General features: G+C 34.5%; 1 protein-coding gene across 2 annotated transcripts in view; it reads left to right on the top strand.

Annotated features, from left to right (window-relative positions):
- LOC145276994 (uncharacterized) overlaps positions 1–20491 on the top strand; it is a 111262-nt gene that overhangs the window by 6973 nt on the left and 83798 nt on the right. For both annotated transcript variants that reach the window (XM_080128571.1, XM_080128572.1), the window contains exons 3-6: positions 7101–7341; positions 10737–10822; positions 15912–16142; positions 16950–17204. In XM_080128571.1, coding sequence (XP_079984697.1) covers positions 7101–7341; positions 10737–10822; positions 15912–16142; positions 16950–17204 — 813 coding nt within the window. The remainder of the gene's footprint in view (positions 1–7100; positions 7342–10736; positions 10823–15911; positions 16143–16949; positions 17205–20491) is intronic.

Below are 20491 nucleotides of genomic sequence, written 5' to 3'. Positions count from 1 at the left end.
GGAAAACGGAAGACAATTCCACAGGCGTGCAGTTCTAAGAAAGAAGCTTTGTTCATGGAATCTATGTTTAGGTTTAGGCACAGATAAAGAGTGGGGGAAATTATTGATAGTGTTTACAGCTAGACGAGTGTTTCTTGTGAAAGTTTGGCGAGGGGGGACCATAGATTGAAGCTCAGTTGAACACTTTCCATGAAAATAACGATACATCAGAGACAAACTCGCAACATCTCTTCTGTGAGATAGAGGTTGTAAGGAGGAGAAAAGGACATCTCCTACGAGGCTACGAAGTCTATTTTGAACTCTATCAAGGCAGGACAAGTCCTTTCTAGCAGCTCCTGCCCAGATGTGGCAACAGTATTCCATCCTTGGACGTACCTGGCTCTTATATAGATAGAGAATAGCATCAGCAGTGAGATATCTACTGGATCGATAGAAAGATCCCACCATTTTTCCAGCGGCCTTGGCAACAGATTTGATATACGTGTTCCATTTAAGATCAGGAGTAATGGTCAAGCCCAGAAGCTTGTCAAAACTTGAGGCCTCCTGAAGACGAGAGCCATTCATTTCAATTGATGACAAATGTGGATTAAAATGTTGATGATGTAAAGAGAGAAGCTTGGTTTTAGATGCATTAAAAGTAACCAGCCACTCCTTTCCCCATTGTACTACATGCTCAAGACCAGAGGAGAGAGAATTGGAGAGTACTTGCTCGTTTACTGTCTTAGATGTGGTACCATAAATGGTAGTGTCGTCAGCATAAATGTCTACAAATGATGTAAGGATATGATTTGGAAGATCATTAATGTAGATCAGGAAAAGAGTTGGGCCCAGGATGGATCCCTGAGGGACACCGGCATTAATACTGAGAGCTTCTGATTTTTGCCCCTCAACTACTACTCTTATGAACCTATCAGAAAGAAATGATTTAACTATTAGAGTAGAAGGCTTTTTTACATCTAGTGATCTCTGTTGTGTAGGGGTGGGATTTTGCTGCTTGCCGGGGGGTATTTTCATCAAAGTAGTGCAAGGGCTTGTAGTTTGTTGGAACAGTCACCATTAAAATACCTGTAGAATAGGCAGAGGGATGCAACATTTCGTCGATGGGACAGAGGTTGAAGCTTTGATGACAGTTCAGGACCTATCAGGTTGGCGACTCTCTTTTGAACCCTATCCAGGAGCACGAGACTAATAGCAGATGCACCAGCTCAAATGTGATATCAGTATTCCATATATGGGTGAATGGTGGCCTTGTAGAGGTACAGGATACTTTCAGGTGTAAGTAGCTTTCTAGCACTAGTGAAAGCCCACCTTCTTCACATTATTTCACTTCATCTTTTTGCTTATCTCAACATATGTTTGTCAGGTGAAGGTAGATAATACGTCCTTTTTATCCTTTATTTTTTTTACATTGTTGCACTTTGCTATTATTGTATCTAGAAATGGGATTGAGATGTTTGAATATTGAATAGCAAAAGTGTTATTTTATGGTGATGATTATTTGCATACTAATCAAAATTCAGTCAGTTGTTAGGTGTTAATATGAAGAAAATATCAATTGTTTATACATATATATATATATATATATATATATATATATATATATATATACCCATTAACTCTAACCGTAACCTGTTGTTAGGATTATGGTTAGTTTGCATTTTCGAATTTGAACAGCTGAATAGATCACATGTTAGATGAGCAGTCAATATCATTTCGATATCTACAGTAATGGATTGATTTTAGGAGATAATTTCTAATTATGTTTCTAAATTTTTAGATATGGATTGACTATTTGGATTATTTGAACTACTGTCCTCATCTCACAATGTTTTGGTCAATGTAAGCTCCAACCTTCTTTTGAAGGTTGATGGTTCAATCCTCAGTAGGGGTGATACTAAAAATACAATTGTGAATTACTTAAGACTTTTACTCAAACATTGCTAATGGAACAAGAGCATGATATCCCTTTCTATTAAATAACGGATCCTCTTAGATATTTTCTACAGATTTCCGAATTCAGCAGATAGATTCCCAAGTTTGACACAAGACACCTGAAGATGGTTGGATGTTACATTGACTGAAATGCTGTGCGAATAACACTCAAATGAGAACAGTAGTCTGAATAATCAAAATAATACTCATTATTTACCTGTGAGTGGCTCATTCTTGAATATGCTACCTTTAAAAAGATATCATACACCTGGAGTGTATTCAACGATTGGCAACTTGAATATTAATGGAATGCTTAAATACAAAGAATGGTTTTAAAAATTAAATCTCTCCTTACTTGGACAATGAAGAATATGAGGGTAACTAATTATGGCATATTAATGAGAATGTAGACCTACTTTTTAAAGAATTTTTTCACCTGCACATATAGTTGCAGTCTCTCTGGTCACCTCCAAAATATGTACCATGGTCATTTTGGTTTCAATTTTAAGAAAGGCAGCATTCTCTGTTCGTGGTTCTGTTTTCTGGAACAACCTGTTAGAAGAGCGTGTGATCATACCTATCATATACAGGTTTAAAGAGATGGTTGAAAAAGTGGTAGTCAGTAGGTGAAATGTCTAGAGAGTATGGCAGATGAGGCAGAGTTTTGTAGCCCAATTCGTTTAACTTCTGCAGGGTCAATTTAGCAATGTGCAGTCAGGCATTGTCGTGAAGGAGAATTAGGCCTTTTCTGTTGACTAATGCTGGGTATTGTTGTTGTCAAAGTTTCTGATGCATTTCATTCATCTGTTGACAATACTTCACTGCTGTAATGGTTTCACCTGCATTAAAATAACTGTAATGAATAAGATCTAATGCAGATCATCAAAGAGTTTGCATGACCTTCTTTTAGTGAAACTCTAGCTTCGGGAAGTGTTGTGGGGCTTCGTCAGCATCTAACCACTGAGCTGAACATTGTCAGTTGTCATAAAGAATCCACTTTTCATTACAAATCATAACTCAGTCTGGAAACAAGTCATTCTTGTTGCATAAAAGAAAGGGAGATGACACTTCATAACAGTGTTTCTTTTTTGGTTGTTGTTCAATTCGTGAGGCACCCATTTATCAAGTTTTTTTGTCTTTCCCATCTCTCTCAAGTGATTGGAATTGTTGTGTACATTACATCTAATTCAGAAGAACGTGTACGTGGATTGGTTTCAACTAAGGCTCATAATTGATCGTTGTCAACATCTGTTGGCAAACCACTATTCTCATCACCTTTAAACTCTTGTCACCGCCACAAAATTTCTTAAACCACCATTGTGCTGTGCATTCAGTAGTGGTTCCTATTGTGAGCTGTTTCAACAGCTTTTTGGCCTACCTTGAATTGGAATAAGAAAATACCCTGTTCTCATTCTGTCAGCCAGTAACACTTGTAGCGAATATTTGAACCATCATCCTCTAGAAAACTGTCACTTAGAACGGATTATTATTTAACATTTTTATAAGAACAATCTACCCCCTTGGATTAAATAGAGGGTAAGTTTGAAATGATGTAGCGGTGGAATTGAGTGATGCTTGGCATTTCTACATACTAAGCTGTGAACTGCAAGCTGTCCTCTTTGACTGGGTTGGTTGATTGCATCATAGATTTCTAAGAATGTTCCATTCCTATTACTTTTACCATGTTGTTCTTGTGGACATAAGCCCACATATGGACATTGACATCTACAGGCCAACACTACTAAATAATAATAAATTATTTTACAACTTCAAATATGTTTCTTTTTTCTAATATGTGATTCTGCTTGACAAATCAGCCATAGATTAAGGATAAGTTTATGTGCTCACACAATTATAACCAAAGTCTTATTTTTTAAAGGGACATTGGAATAGTATTGTGGTGAAACTACATGTTCCCTGCTTGACAATGTTTCTGAACCCAACATTATGTGCCATAGATTTGTTTTCCTTCATCTTATCTGTTTATGGCTGCATAGTCATAGTCTCTCACACTGGTGGCCATCGAGGGGAGCACATGGGATCACAAGTATAATGATAAAATAAACCAAAACACAAGAGAAAACACAGGATGACACCAATTCTGACACATTCTGTATATATTCGTTGCATTCTGGGTGCATGTGTGACACCATAATGGGAAGTACATTCTAAGCGCTAACATCCACATGTACAAGGTATCTTCATTAAGTTTCCAGACTTTTCACTTGTATCGCTCCAATAACTTCTGGAAGGTCTCATGGAAGTCCTCTTGTGTGAGCGTGTCAATGACCCTCGTCACAGTTCCTTTTTATCTCATCGTCTCATAATGACAGCCTCCATAATGACAGTTTTCCTTGAGCTTAGGGAATAACCAAATATCACTAAGAGCAAGATCTGGACTACAGGACCTGTCTTGATGCCCATCTTGGTTAAATGGTCTGTGACAATGATGGAGTTGTGAACTGGTGGATTGGGATGAACTTTGCACAAATCTTCCGCAACTTTAGTTCCTTGCGAATAATTGTGTTTACAGTTTCCACGCTGATATCAAACTTTGCACTTAATGTCTCTATATACACACGACGGTCCTCATTCATGAAATTCTTGATTTGGCCAATCAACTCTGGTTTTATAACTTCCTTACTCCTCCCACACCTCTCATCATCCCTCACAGACTCCCTGCCTTCCTTGAATTTCTTATGCCGCTCAAATACTGATGTTCAGTTCATGCAAGATGAGCCAAAAGCAGTCTGAAGCATTCCATACGTTTCTGTGGCATTTTTTCAAAGTTTAAAAGAATTTTATTGCATATTATTTTTCTAAAGTGTCATCACATCCAGATTGCATTTTTGAAATTCACCAGCTTTGACAATCAGGCTTTAGTAGGGTGTATTCCAGTTCTTGCTGTAGCAGTGCATTTGAACTTGAAATTATAAAAATTGGTCAGTCATCTCATAAGACATATAGTAATAACCTACTGACTTTTCAAGAGTCTACAGCAATTTTAAATGATTGTACATAAAAAGTTTGGAAACTTATTTAAGGCATCTTGTATATTCTATCCAGGCTGTGTTTGTCAGTTGCCATCAGCTCATCTCAGTCTGTTGAAGCCTTCTCAATCTAGTATGAGCCACAATCTGCCTTTGACTGTACCTAAATTTCAACTGGACCCTGTCGTTCATTGAACTCTTAACCATTGTCAACTGGCTGTCATAAAATGTCATGAAACACTAGCCTCTGCAAACTGCTCCCCACTGCCATAAAATTTCTTGCCAATGCTAACTATATCTCAGATTTACAACTGCGCCTAAAAAATTGCCCCACCCTTCTTAACAATACAACTGGTTCTTTTGTTCTCATAATAGGTTGCATTCTAATTGCAGCCACACCTGGGTCCTCTTTGTCTATCTTGATAAACCTATTTTCTTCTTCTTTTGTTATATTTTATCTCCTCCCTCTCCCTTTACACGGGCTGGGATGGCGCCTACCACAGTATCAGATATTGTACTTGCCTATTAGATGTGTTTTTTTTTTATTTTGTTAACAGGTTCTAAGGATTGTATTGATTAAAATTGAAAAATTAGATATCACATTTTCACTTTTTTTTTTTTTTAACATGGGGATCACCACTTATCAAGGCCCAGAAGCCACTCCAGGATAAGGGTTATTTTATGTACAATAATCAATGAGATAATATCATAGTAATAGTTGGTATTGGAGATTTGATAAAGTGTCTTACTTAAGGGGGCGATTAATCAGGAATTTGTTTATGTTGGACTTGAAGACATCCAAGTTGTAGCCAGGTGGGAAACAGGCAAACGGAAGAGAATTCCACAGGCATGCACTTCTCAGAAAAAAGCTATGTTCATGGAATCTACATTTTGATTTAGGCACAGATAAAGAGTGGGGGAAATTACTGACAGTGGTTTTAGCTAGACGGGTGTTTATTGTGAAGGATTAGCGAGGGGGAACCAGAGATTGGAGCTCGGATGAGCACTTGCCATGGAAATAACGATAAAACAGAGACAGGCTCGCAACGTCTCTTCTGTGGGAGAGAGGTTGCAGGGAAGAGAAGAGAGCATCCTCCACTAAGCCACAAAGTCTATTTTGTACTTTGTCAAGGCAGGATAGGCTGTTTTTAGAAGCTCCAGCCCCCAGATGTGGCAGCAGTACTCCATCTTTGGGCATACTTGGCTTTTATAGAGATAGAGAATTGCATCAGTAGTGAAATATCTTCTGGAGCGGTAGAAGGATCCCACTATTTTCCCAGCGGCCCGGGCAACAGACTTGATATACATGTTCCACTTCAGATCAGGAGTAAAGGTCAAACCCAGGAGCTTGTCAAAACATGAAGCCTCCCCAAGATGAGAGCCATCCATTTCAATTGATGATAGATGAGGAACAGAGCGTTGATGATGTAAAGTTAGGAGCTTGGTTTTAGATGCATTAAAAGTAACCAGCCATCTCTTCCCCTGCTGAACTACGCGCTCAAGATCAGAGGAGAGGGAATCAGAGAGAGCTTTGTCATTTACAGCCTTTGATGTGTTGCCGGAGATGGTCGTGTCATCAGCAAAGATGTCAACGAATGATTTAAGTATGTGTTTTGGGAGATCATTGATGTAGATCAGGAAGAGAGTTGAGCCCAGGATGGACCCCTGGGGGACTCCAACGTTAATAGTGGGCCTCTGATTGCTGCCCATCAACCACTACTCTTATGAACCTATCAGAGAGAAATGATTTAATTATTAAGAAAACATTTCCAGTTATACCGTAGCTGGAAATCTTGTGAAGTAGGCCCTTATGCCAAACCTTATCGAAGGCCTTTGTAGTAGCCCCCTACACCAAAGTGGCAATGTGCCTTGTTTGGGGTGAAAATATAAAAAAAAAAAAAAAAAAAAAAAGTGAACAGATATCTCACTGCTCAACTCCCTACTTAGAATGCTTCTGTAGGCATGGTCCCTAATTCATAGTATTCTCTTACGTTTCAATAGCAATGTGCCTTGTTTTTGGTGAATATGGGTAAAGAAAAAAAAAGTATCTATTCTATTTTGTTTATTTGAAACCATGATGAAAAAATATTTTTTTCACCTTTTGTTTTCTTCTCTCTGCAAATCAATTGCTTTTTATATAAAAATATGTTTTCTTTTTTATTTATTTTTGTTTTTCAGAAGAGTAAGGATGTCGGAGAAATCAGCTTGGAAGCATGTCAGGAAGAAAATGAGAAATTAAGAGAGGTACTGAGAGAAGCGCAAGAAAAAATTTGGACTTCAAATTTAAAGCAGAAGAATATGCGAAAAGAAATTGATGAACTGACCAAGGATTTGTATGATTATCGAAATGAAAATAAACTTGGATTTTATGGCTGTGAAAAATCTACGCAGACTCACGAATTGACTGATTATTTAAGTGGTAAGTATCATCTTTTTCTTTTTTTGTATGGAACTCATTTCAGACAAGGCATGAAGCCATTTGATGCTAAAAGTAATAAAAAAATACTACTCCAATGTCAAAAATTAGCCAATGATAAGTATTAGATTGATAGACTCTGACCCAGAAATCAACTCTTCTTCTATCTTTGTCAAAAACATTGATCATGGAATGTAAGAACTAAAGAACAAAATAAGGGAAGCAAGAATTACAAGGCTGCCGAAAGTAAAGCCAGGGCCATTTAAAAAAATAAATTAATAGAGTTATTTCCCTTTGATTTATAAAAACTTATATGAATCAGCATGTTAATACATTTTGATTCACGTGATTTGTTTTAGAATCAGTCACAGAGATTAAATATCCAGGCCATGTATACCTATACAATAAATGCAAGGAAACAACAAAATAATTATCAAATTAAGGTGATTTGAATAGAAATTATGAATCTGGCACCAGGTACCTTTTCTTGCTTTCTTTTTTCTTTTTTTATTGTTTTTTACTCACCTTCACCCCCAAACAAGGCATATTGCCACTTGGATGTAAGGGGTTACTAATTTTGGACCATGCCTAAGAAAGATTTACAAAATGTTGGTTTACATGACATTTGAACTTCTGCATATCAGTATGAGTTAGGGAATCAGGTAGCAGGAAGGGAATTCCAAAGTTTATCTGTTCGAGGGAAGAAGCTATTAGAGTAGCAAGCCTTCTAGCATTTAGGGACCTCAATAGTGAAGAGGTGTGATTTTGTTGCTAAGCGGGTTTATCAAGATATGTACATCGAGGGGGCACAAGTGCAATGAGTTCATCAGAGCACATTCCATTAAAATACTTGTAAAACAGACCCGGGGATGCAACATTCAGCGATGGGACAGGGGTTGGAGCCTTGTTAGCAAAGCGGGACCTATTAGATTGGAGACACTTTTTTGGACCCTATCCCAGAGGGAGAGGCAAGTGGTAGATGCACCAGACCAGATGTTGCAACAATCCTCCATGCATGGCTGAATGGTGGTTTGTAGAAGTACAGGGAGATAACTCACCTACCGTGCAGCAGCCTTTGCAATGTCCTCAATGTATTTGTTCCAGTTCATATTTCCTGTGAATGTTAAGCTGAGGAGTTTGAAGGAAGAATTCTCAGGTTGAACGTTATTTGTCATGGATGTCGGTGATTAGAGAGGCTTCTTGTAATTGTTAAAAGAGAACGGCTTAGTCTTACTAGCATTAAATGTTACCATCCATTTACGGCCCCATTCCACTATGATCTGGAGGTCATTTTCTAAGGATTCAACCATTAGCCAGAGTTGTATCATCAGCAAATATACCCATCTTGGACCCAATATTATCAGGGAGGTTGTTAATGAATATCAGGAATAATAGTGGTCTCCTGAGGCACTCCCGCATTAATGCTATGCTGCTTGGATGAACGTCCATCTATGACAACCTGGATGCTCCTATTGTCTAAGAAGGATCTAATTATATTTAGTATTCGTCCAGTTATAACGTACAATTTAATTTTCATTAACAGCCCGTCATGCCAGACTTTGTCAAAGCCCTGGCTTGACATGCTTTATCCAGTGCATTGTATATGCGTTCAGAAATGATTGTTAAAATATCTGCAGTAGAATGACATTGCCTAAATGCATACTGCTTGTCAGAGAGATTAGCTCCTACATGGCAAGACAACAAACTTGATCAACTGTAAAAAGAACATAAGTTAAATGTATGATATTTGAAAGGTTATTTTCAACAAAAGGTTACACAGGTGTGATCAAATCACACCAAAGTCAGGTTAATTCAGTAAAATGATAATGGTTGAATAAGACGTTCTTGAGGTGTGGCCACAGTAACAATGTTGTCCCAAGAGTGCATTTCCGGTTGTTACAAATGGTTATATAATAACAACTGAAAAGAGTATCATTGTTGGTTGATAATTTGTGCTCAAAAAGAGTCGACCTGTTGAATTCCCATATGTGCATCTCCTTCCTAACCATCCATAACCACCACTATCAATAAAGATATATTGTTATACTTTTATATATCAGTGTGTTGTCATTCTTTAAAACACTGCAGAAACAAAGATCCATAATGAAAGTGATGTTATGGAACACAGCTGATTAATACATACCATTATTCACTTCATCAGCATCTTGGTATATTTATGGCAGTGTCAGTGTGTGAGGCATCATCATATTCAGTTTCATGTTCGTTTTACATGCTGGCATGTATGGAATGGTTTCTTAAAAATTGGCTTCCAAAGTAACTTAACTCTGGCAAAGTCTTTATTTATTCTGCTTCCTCTCAAATTCAAATGCAGAACTGGAGACTTTATTGGTTTGGTCACATTGAAATAATAGATAATCGTTTTTGGATTAGTTGATGAAGAACAGTTGTCATAGAAGAATCAGTTAGCAAATGAAGTAGCAATACACATGAAACAATTTAAATTGCTGGGCAAAAACCGTCTATTAATCTATCTCACTGACCATGTATATAAGGTGTTTTACCAGCTAATCACTGATGCCATTCACATTATATAGAGCAGGAAGGAGCTGTTCAAAGCATCCTTTTCTGCCTGGACATGATACCAACTTCGAAATTTGGTGGGTGATGTCCTTTTCTTCTACCTGCTACCTCTTTCTCACAGAAGAGATTTGCAAACCTACTTCTGCTCTTTTGTGGCAGGTGCTCAACTGAACTTCACTTTATGGACTTCCACCTGTAAAACATTCATGGCAAACAGTCGCCTAGTTACAATCACTATCAACAATTTCCCTTACTCTCTATATGTGCCTTAAATTAAATGAAGATTTCATGAGCAAAGTTTTTTCCCCCAGAGCTGCTCATCTGTGGAGCACAATACTGCAGAGCTGATTCCCAGCTTGCTATAACATGGTTATTTCCAAGTCCAATGTAAATACTTTCTTAAGTAATTAATTTCTACCCAATTTCTACCATTACTGATCATTACAGTGTTATCTCACCTGACACTTATTAACTTTTATCCTCGAGTGGCCTTTAGACCTTAGTAAGATGACACCTATGTAAAATATATATTGTCTCACTCATTTACTCTTATGTTTGAATGGCTTTAAAAAGTGGTGACTCTATAGTTAAGAAAACAAACATAGGCAGGTGGAATTTTGTTTGTTTGAAAGTTTTTTGTTTTTTTTTGCATATGTCATGTTAATATGATTTTTCTCTCTTGTGATCCTCCGTTTTGTCTACTGATGTCCCCATTGTCTTCATCCTTTTTGTTTGTTTGTTATCATTCCATTTTGTTTTTGAATTTTGAACTGACCTCATCAGAAAGCCCTAAATAGTCTTGATACGCCATGAACATAAAACAAAAAATTTGTGTTTTATTGTCTGATTCATTTCAGGAAACAAAAACTTAAAAAATACTGATGAAAAAGATGGTGATTCAAAGGGCAGCACAGAATGTTTTCCGGTATGGGGAATCGAAGAGGTAAATATAAAGTTACCTTTTATGCTGTTAAATCACTTTTTTTAAAACTTCAAATTCACCACCTTTCAAGGCCGGGAAACCACTCAAGGATCAGAGTTAATAAGTGTTAGGTAGTCGGTAAGACAACTCATTGATGCTCAGTAATTGTGACACGTGGTTAAGCCTTGTTATTTAAGAGGATGGATCAACAAAAACTTGTTTACATAAGACTTGAAAAGGACCAAGTTATAGTCAGCCAGGAAGTACCTTCACGGTATCTTATTCCACAGACAGACAGCTCTAGGAAAGAAACTCTGCTCATGGAATTTATGTTTGGCTTATTATTTCCTAGCATGGTTACCTAGCATTATCCAGTTATATGAGCAACAAAATAGAAAAGTTAAAAAATGTGTGTATAATATCTTTATAGTAAAAACTTTCCTTACCTCTCTATCTCTCCCCCGTTTCTTTCATGCTGTCAGTGTATTTTAGTTTGAGTTTCAGACCAAAAGTTGATTGGGGAGGGGGGCACTCTAAATGTCAGCTCCTTCCTATCTCCAACTAATTTTGTCCTAGTATTATATAGTGAGATGTAAAACGTGTCATATCTTATACATAGAGGTGGGATATTAAAAAACAGTTATGTTGTATTGAGAGATGGAGGGATATTTTGTTATAACATCTGTATTAAATGTGTAAATTGTATGTATTGTTTGTTTAGCCAGGGATATGATATCAATGTGTAAACTGAGTCATGTTGTATCAGAGAGTTATCACACGGGTATATTTTACAGTTCATATATAAGAAGAATTATATATGCCTCATACCTTCTTTTTTCATTAGTTCTTCTATCTTCCTGCTGAGCTCCGTGACGAATATGAAATGACTAGCAACATCCAATTGAGACATCTGTTCTTCCTTCTTTTGTGAAACCACTGAACAACACTTAATATTTTTATAATATAAATTGATTTCAGTTGTCTCAAATGGTTTTCACAAGAATCTGCAGTTCGTCTACATGCTTATTCTTCCCAGTCTGCTTCCTGGCCGTCTGTTCACTCCCGTGACCAACTCTAAACTTCCCGACCTCTGACCTCAGTTCCATTACGTCATCATTCAAAAAGCACACATATCCCTTACGTGTGGCCCAGTTGATTAATTGTGTCTAACTGTGTCGGATATTTACTCAAGAGTCAAAACAGTGAAAAGAATATGCTGTTGTCATAGCCCTAGACATAACTTCAATCTCTCTCTCTTTCCCTCTCTTCCATTTATTTATAATAGAAATTGAAACAAAAACTAATTTAGTTTTAAAATGAAAAATCATTTATTATTACTTTTACAGTGCCGGCAAAAAGAAAGTCTGCACTTGTAATTTTTTCAAAAACTGCAAATTTAAGCTAAATTTAATCTGTTTAAAGAACCTATACCTGATTTGATTCGCTTTTTATTCCTCTATAATTTTACCTGCTCATATTTGACTTTTAATTGAAATATTCTAGTGTTCACTTCAATTTAAAAAAATAACTTCAAATTGAGGAGGCAAAAAAAACGTCCGCAGCAACAAATTCACTTAAAACCAGCTTAAATTATCACCCCTAAATCAGTTTAAAATATCCACTAACAGGCAACAAAGCATCTCTAATCGCAATTGTTGTTGTTCTAGGTTATACAACATAACATTTAGTCCATATGCCACGGCTTTCTCTTAGTGATCGTCAGGAGCTCATTAATCTCCACCTTTCTGGTTTATCCAATCGAGAAATCAGCCGCAGATTGAAATGTGATAAGAAAATGGTACAAAAGACTGTGCAAAAGCACCAAAACACTGGCAGTGTTCGTGATGTCCCTAAATTTGGCCGTACTAGAGATCTGCAGCCTAAGAAACAGATTTGAAACACCCCTCCCCCAAATCTAACAAAAGTGCAATCTTGTTAAAAGTGCTCTCTTTCTACTGTCAAGAGAAGATTAAAGGAATTATATTTGCGAGGATATGTTGCAAGATGCAAGCCAATGATTTCTGTAAAGAACAGAAAGCACCGTCTGGACTTCACCATTTGCAATGAAGATCATGACTTCATATTAGTTAAAAGTGCTTTTTAGCGATGAAAGCAAGTGCAATAGGCTAGGCTATGATGGTTGGCAGTATGTCCGTCAGAGGAAAGGCAAAGAATTTAATCCTAGGTGCTCAGTTTAAATGCTGCAAGGTGGTGGAGGTTCAGTTTTGGTGTGGGGCATTATTAGTACCAATGGTGCAGGGCCTATAGTTCGCTTGCAAGGTCGAATTTGACCAAGTACATTAATATGTTGACTGAGCATTTTCTACCCTACTTTGGTCGTAATTTGGATGATAATCCCATCTTCATGTAGGCTAATGCTCCCATTCACATAGCTGGCAATGTCAAGAGGTTCCTGGAAGAGCATGATATTCCGTGTTTGGATTGGCCTGCACAATCTCCAGACCTGAATCTTATCGAAAACATATGGCATTACATCAAACAACAGCTATGCAATGATAAAATTTCAAATTTGGAAGAACTTTGGACAAAAATTAAAGAAAAGTGAGATGCCCTTTCCCCGGAGTATTGCTGCAGTCTAATTCAAGGAATCCCCAAAAGATTGCAGACTGTCAAATTGTAGAAGGGCTATGCTACTAAATATTAACTAGTTCATTGTGTTCCTGTTGTATTTGTGTTGCATTAATATCCTAAAGTTACATTTAAATAAGAATTTTCCATTGTGCAGACTTCCTTTCAATTTGAAGTTATTTTTTTAAATTGATGGGAACACAAGAATATTTCAATTAAAAGTCAAATATGAACAGGTAAAATTATAGAAGAATAAAAGGCCAATCAAATGAGGTATAGTTTGTTTAAACAGTTACATTAAATTTGGCTTGAATTTGTAGTTTTTGAAAAAATTACAAGTGCAGACTTTCTTTTTACCAGCACTGTATATATATATATATATATATATATATATATATATATATATATATATATATATATATCTTCTTAGGAGCTAACCATTTTTTTTTTTTTTCATATTTTTGGTATTAATCCAGGGGAGGTGGGTGGTAAGTAAGCCTAAAAAAATTATTACTGCAGCAGGATTAATACCAATAAAATATGGAAAAATAAACAAAGTTTAGCTCCAAAGAAGATATTTTTATATATTGAAAGTCTCAACATATTAAAAAGATATAATAAACTAGACTATCCGTGACCTGTTGGGTCAGTATGTTATATTAGCTATGAAATTAATGTATGAGCGTGACACTTGTGACGTAAAGAAAATAGTTTTTTGTGACATAACAGAAACATTTCTATGAAAGTATATTAAAATGGAAAAAGAATATAGATAGATTTCTATGAGTTGTTCTGTTTATAATTGTTTCTTTTTGTAAAAAAAAAACTTACAGCCATTGAATTATAAGTGGTTTGCCATACTTATAGGTAAATGTGCACTGAACAGATAGCATAATACTTAAAGTTAAATTCAAATTTTGATATATCTTTTAATTTAAACGCGAAAAAAAAAACAATTGGAACGCTGAAAACGTACACAGTAAAACAATACGTTTTATTGTCACATTGATTATTTATTTGTAACGCAAATAAAAAAATATATTTTCGAGGTTATTTATTGATGTTGGTAGTGTAGAAGAAATGTATGAATGTTTTTTAAGAAAGGTATATTAAAAAATGGACAATAAATTAGAAAAAGGAAGGCAGTGGGTAAATCGCTGTTGTAAAATGCGTTTATGGTTGTCAACGGGTTAAAGTAGATGTATTTGTAAGAAAATTGCGTTAAAATAACTTAAACATAATACGGAAATGAACGATGTAAAAAAAAAGCAGAAAGTATTAGCAATTGTTAATTTGGATAATTTAAACACAAAAAAAAATTTGAACGCTGAAAACGTACAAAGTAAAACAATACGTTTTATTATCATGTTGATTATTTAGTATAATATATATCGTATATATGAAACAGGTCGATGATTATACATATTATTTGTAATCATGTTTTGCGTTTGCTTCCCATATCTTGAAGTTTTTTAGTCAATAAATAAAAGATATTCGCTTTTCTAAGGATGCCCGTTTGTTCGAACAAAACCGGTCCAGCGATTTGTGTTGATGCTGTTATGGGTTTATGTTTATGTACGCATGCGCAACCGGAAGTCGTAAACCGGATGTTGGGTTACAACACCCGTTACAAGGTCATTTGAGTTTTATAATTATATAGATAAATAAATAATGAGTTTTAATTTAAAAATTGCATCATTTTTGTTTTCAATTTCAATTATAAACTGGCAAGGAGACCCAATGTTGCCCGGGATTGGATAAGCATCAATGTATGTTTCACATTTCCAATACTTTTATTGTCATCAAAATCGATAAAATACCCATTTTTTTTAATCAAATCAGTTGATTGTCTGCTCTAATCAGGCCCCACCACAATGCACCAGGAGGGAGCTTCATATGCCTCCCTACAGTGACAGTCCACAATACATTGTAGTCTACATTGCACTGTAGATAATCTACTGTTAATTTTAAAAAATCATTTTATATAATGGCTTGAATTAAAGTTTAAAATCCAAAAATCAAGTATCATAGTTCAGTTTTGCTCTAAACAGAAACATCCATTTCTAATGCATCCCTGTCTTATCAAATAACCTACTGTTGATTTTATACTTAAGCCGCTTCTGCTTGTGAGGTGATAACATTTCTCAAATCCACATGTGATGTTTTTGTCAAAATTAGATTGTTCCTTCTTTAATCGGATTTTTTCGATTACCGAGTTTTGATACTTAGAGGCATTCCAACACAAAACCTATCCAAGAACACTCACAGGCACATAAAGTACATTTGTGTGAAATTTTTAAAAACTCAGCCCATTCGTTTCAGAGTCCATAGAGAATGAACTCACACACAGACAAAGTACCTTTTATATATATTAGTAGAGATATTCATACTTATATGATGCTTCATAAGCTGTAAACATTTTTTTTATTTTAACATATGATGTATATATGATGTATATATTCTTTATTTACTGTGTTCTAAGTGGCAATGTTTGTGCTTAGATTTGTTTTGTTTTTTGCAGCAATCATCACTGTCTATTGCTGATAGTATAAAAGATGTTGCAGAACAAATAGTGCAAGAATTAAATTTGACAAACGAGAATCAGGTTGATGAAAAGAATGCAGAAGATCAAGAGGGTCAAAATGGCAGCCAAGCAGAGATCAACACTTCTCATGAGCCAGGTTCTTCCTTTGTTTTTGATCCGGCATCAGGAATGTATTACGATTCACAAAGTGGATATTATTATGACTCAGTAAGTAATTACAAGTCTATCATTGCAATAATATAAAATGCATTAAATGTACATCAGAAAATAATATGTCATCTGTAAAATATAGCTCGATCCCTGGAACACAATGATAAATAAAGCTATTTACTAATCATCTTTATATTTGCTTGAAAAAGTTAAACAAAAAAAGAAGTAAGAAATGTGCATATTATTTGATTTATTCAGACCTGTTCTCATCTTGAGTGTTATTTTCACATTTCAGTCAATGTAACCTCTGACCTTCTTTATATGTATCTTGTCAAACTTGGGAATATATCTGTTGAACCTGGGAATTTGTAGAGAACTTTCAACAAAACCGTTTAATAATCCATGCTCTCATTCCATCAGCCATGACTGGATAGAAGTCCTAAGTAATTCACAGTTGGTTTTTGAGTGCCGTCTGCACTGAGGATTGAACCTTCAATGTCCAGAAGAGTGTAACTTACAACTGTGGTGTAGTTGATAAAGTACTTGATGAAATTCAGTAGGAGGTTGAAGGTTCAATCCTTAGTTTAGGCAACACTCAAAATACAATTACTTAACACTTCAACCCAGATTTGACAAAATACACCTGAAGAAGGTCGGAGATTATATCATTGGAAACGTGAAAATAATACTCAAGATGAAAACAATAGTCCAAAGAATCTAAACAATACAAACTCAAAGATTCTAAACAAAACAAACTCCAAACAATACAAACTCCAAACAATACGAACTCAAAACTAATAAAAGTTTACAATTTACACAGATTTAATATTCTAAATTTTTAATTTTCTTTTTTTCTATTTTCAGAACAGTACACTTTATTATGATCCTCGGACAGGAACATATTTTTACTATAATCATTCCACACAGGAATATGAATTTCACTCCAAAGTTGATTTACCTGAGCAGGATGGTGGAAGTGGTGTCGATGATGCAAGCTCTTCAAGTTCCACAGAATTTGATGAAGAAAGTCTGGCTGAGTCGAGTGAATTAGAAGAAGGGGAAATTAAGGAGGAAATCAAAACCAAAAAAAAATCAGAAAAAAAGAAGACAAAAAGAAAAGTATGTATTGTAATCATTTTGTGATGTAATGAATATGAATATATCCGGGTTTCTTTTTATTAGAATATGATTTGCTGGCTAAGCTATAAATACAATAATACTATGAATGAAATTATACTATGAATACAATAATACTATAAATACAATAATACTATAGATACAAATATACTATGAATATAATAATACTATAAATACAATTATACTATGAATATAATAATACTATAAATACAATTATACTATGAATATAATTATACTATAAATACAATAATACTATGAATATAATAATACTATAAATGCAATTATACTATGAATATAATAATACTATAAATACAAATATATTATGAATATAATAATATATGAATATAATAATACTATGAATACAATTATACTATGAATATAATACTATAAATGCAATTATACTATGAATATAATAATACTATAAATACAATTATACTATGAATATAATAATACTATAAATACAATAATACTATGAATGCAATTATACTATGAATACAATTCTACTATAAATACAATAATACTATGAATATAATAATACTATAAATACAATCATACTATGAATATAATTATACTATAAATACAATTATAATATGAATATAATAATACTATAAATACAATCTATATAAATAAAAATGGAAATGTATGTTTGTTACTTACCTATAATAAAAAAAAAAACTACTGAACTGATTGCCTTGACATTTTGCGATAGCATTTTTATCTAATCCAAGCACATTTTGATATATTTGAGATGAAAACATATTACAATATTAAAAATTTTTGTTTAAATTGTATCTTCTCGTCAGAGATTTTTGAACACGACAAAAATTTGTTGTTTTTTTTTCGTCATTTCTTAGCAATTGTTTTATTATTTTATTTTACACTAATACGGTTTATTTTCATATATTCACTATCAAATAATAAAATTTCCTATGTCTTGACAAATCCCGAAAAATATTGATTGTGACCTTACTGTTAGAATTAGTCACGTGCGTAAAAAACATTTTTACCAATTGTGTGTTAGTTGCTTTAGTGGTTAATAAATATATTTTTTAAACGGTAAAGTAATAAATATATTCGTTTATATTTCTTATACAATTATATTGCAACATAAAAAATAAATTATTCTTAAAAAATTCATTTTCAATGTTGCAATATAATTGTGTAAGAAGTATAAACAAATAGTGGTCATTGAAAAATGAACATGCCAGTCTATTTTTTAGTTGCAAGTTTAATCTCTGTCTCTCTCACCCTCTGTTCCTATTTACTTGCCTCCCCAAGAGGACAGAGCTAGACACAAGGTCAGTTTTTAATATGGAGAAAATCCAGCACCCCAAAAGGTGTACTCTAGATAGGAACAAAAATAAAAATTGCCTCAGTCTACAAAGATTTCCATCCACCTGATCAAGGACAAAAACGGTGAAGTGTAGTTCACCCTCTGTTTCTCTCCCTATCTCTCTCTCGATCTATCTCTCCCTCTCTTTCCCTATCTCTCTCTCAATCACCCCTCTATCTCTTTTCCCTTCTTCTTCTTCTTCTTCTTCTTCTTCTTCTTCTTCTTCTTCTTCTTCTTCTTCTTCTTCTCTCTCACCCTTTCTATCTCTCTCTTTCTTTCCCTGTCTTTGTTTCTCTGCTTCTATCTATCTCTCTATCTCCCTCTGGTCCCCCTTCTTTCTCTCTTCCCCCATATCTTCCTCTCTCTCTCTCTCCCTCTCATCCTATTTTAGTCACCTAGATTACTTACAGTGAATAAGGCATTGTCAGAACATGGATAAATCCTATTTTAATCACCTAAATCACTTACAATAAGAATTGAAAATTACTGCTAATTAGAACAACACCAGAAGGAACTGGTAAAAGCTTCCTGATTTAATTGATTTTGGTAGCCATTCGATCACAAAATGACATAGCCTAATTCTCCTTCACAACAGTGCCTGACCGCACATTGCTGAACTGACCCTGCAAAAATTGAACGAATTGGGCTATGAACCTCTGCCTCATCTGCCATACCAACTATCACCTTTTCAAGCATCTCGACAACTTTCTGCGTGAAAAATGCTTAAAAAATCTAAGCAATATCATTGAGATCAGAATTCAACATTTTTTACGTTACTGTCATAAATACAATCGTTTTATGTTGGCAAAAGTGTGTTGATTCTGATGGTGCTTGTTTTGATCAATAAATTTTTGTTTGAGCCGAAATATGTTCATCTGAATTTAAAAGTTAAAAACCACAAGAACTTTCTTGTCAACCTGATAATTCAATTGAGCTCAAATTTTGTATACATGACACTTGAAGATTAGTACTTCATAAAAATCATACAGACTTTTTTATTAGTAATGCCATCTAAATATTGGGCTCGAGATTTATTTAATAATATGCTTCTATGGCGTTTTTATAATAGTTACCAATGCAAGGGAAATAACTCTGACTAAAATATTCGTCATTTTGTTTTCAGAAGAGAATTATGGGTACTGAAACGAACACAACTTAGAAAAATTATATTTTTTTATTTAAAAAAATGTTGAAAATGCGATGATAGTTGAAGAAAGAAGTGTAATTTCTAATAAATAAAGGTTTAAAAAATGTTCTTTAACATTAAAAAAATTATTATATTATAAATTTTGTGACATCTAAAATTACAAAGTCACCGTGGCTTTTTTTCCTTTTCTTTCGCATTATATAAAGAAGAGTTGTATGTGTGTATGCACAGCAAGAGAGGAATGGACTAAGCAGAGGAAAAAGAAGGGTTGGGAAAAGAAAGACGAATAGAGAGAGGTAGAGAGATAAAAGTTTTAAAAGAAATAAGTTACACTTTTGTTGTGGGCAACACCAATGCTAGTTGTAAATACAACAATACAACGTAAGAGTAAATACACTAACTTAATCTATATATTTATGGAAGTGAAATTGTCTGTCTGTGTGTTGGCTGTGTGTGTACATTTCCCTACCAAACTTCTCTGTTAATTTTCAGTCTACAGACTCGAGATTTAACATAAGGGGTATTGAGACTTGGGAAAATCGTTTTAATCAGTTTTCAGCCAGAAATTTGGCTGACAAGGGGTCAAAGTTCAACGATTTGATCTTTGAGAACTCTACTAAACTCCTCCGCCAATTTTGGGTCTAAACACTTGACATTTTAGATATAAATTACTTGGACATGGATCAAACTTTTTAATTTGATTTGAGCACAAAACAATAAATGTTAAGGGTCGAAATTATGGTCAAAGTTAAAAAAAATTTAAACCTCTACAGTCTCTACCAAATTACT

Source organism: Euprymna scolopes, chromosome 5, assembly GCF_053919585.1.
Source record: "Euprymna scolopes isolate OS-2025 chromosome 5, ASM5391958v1, whole genome shotgun sequence".
Lineage (NCBI taxonomy): Eukaryota > Metazoa > Mollusca > Cephalopoda > Sepiida > Sepiolidae > Euprymna > Euprymna scolopes.
Note: the sequence above shows the minus strand (reverse complement) of the source record. Positions and strands in the feature narration are given on the sequence as shown.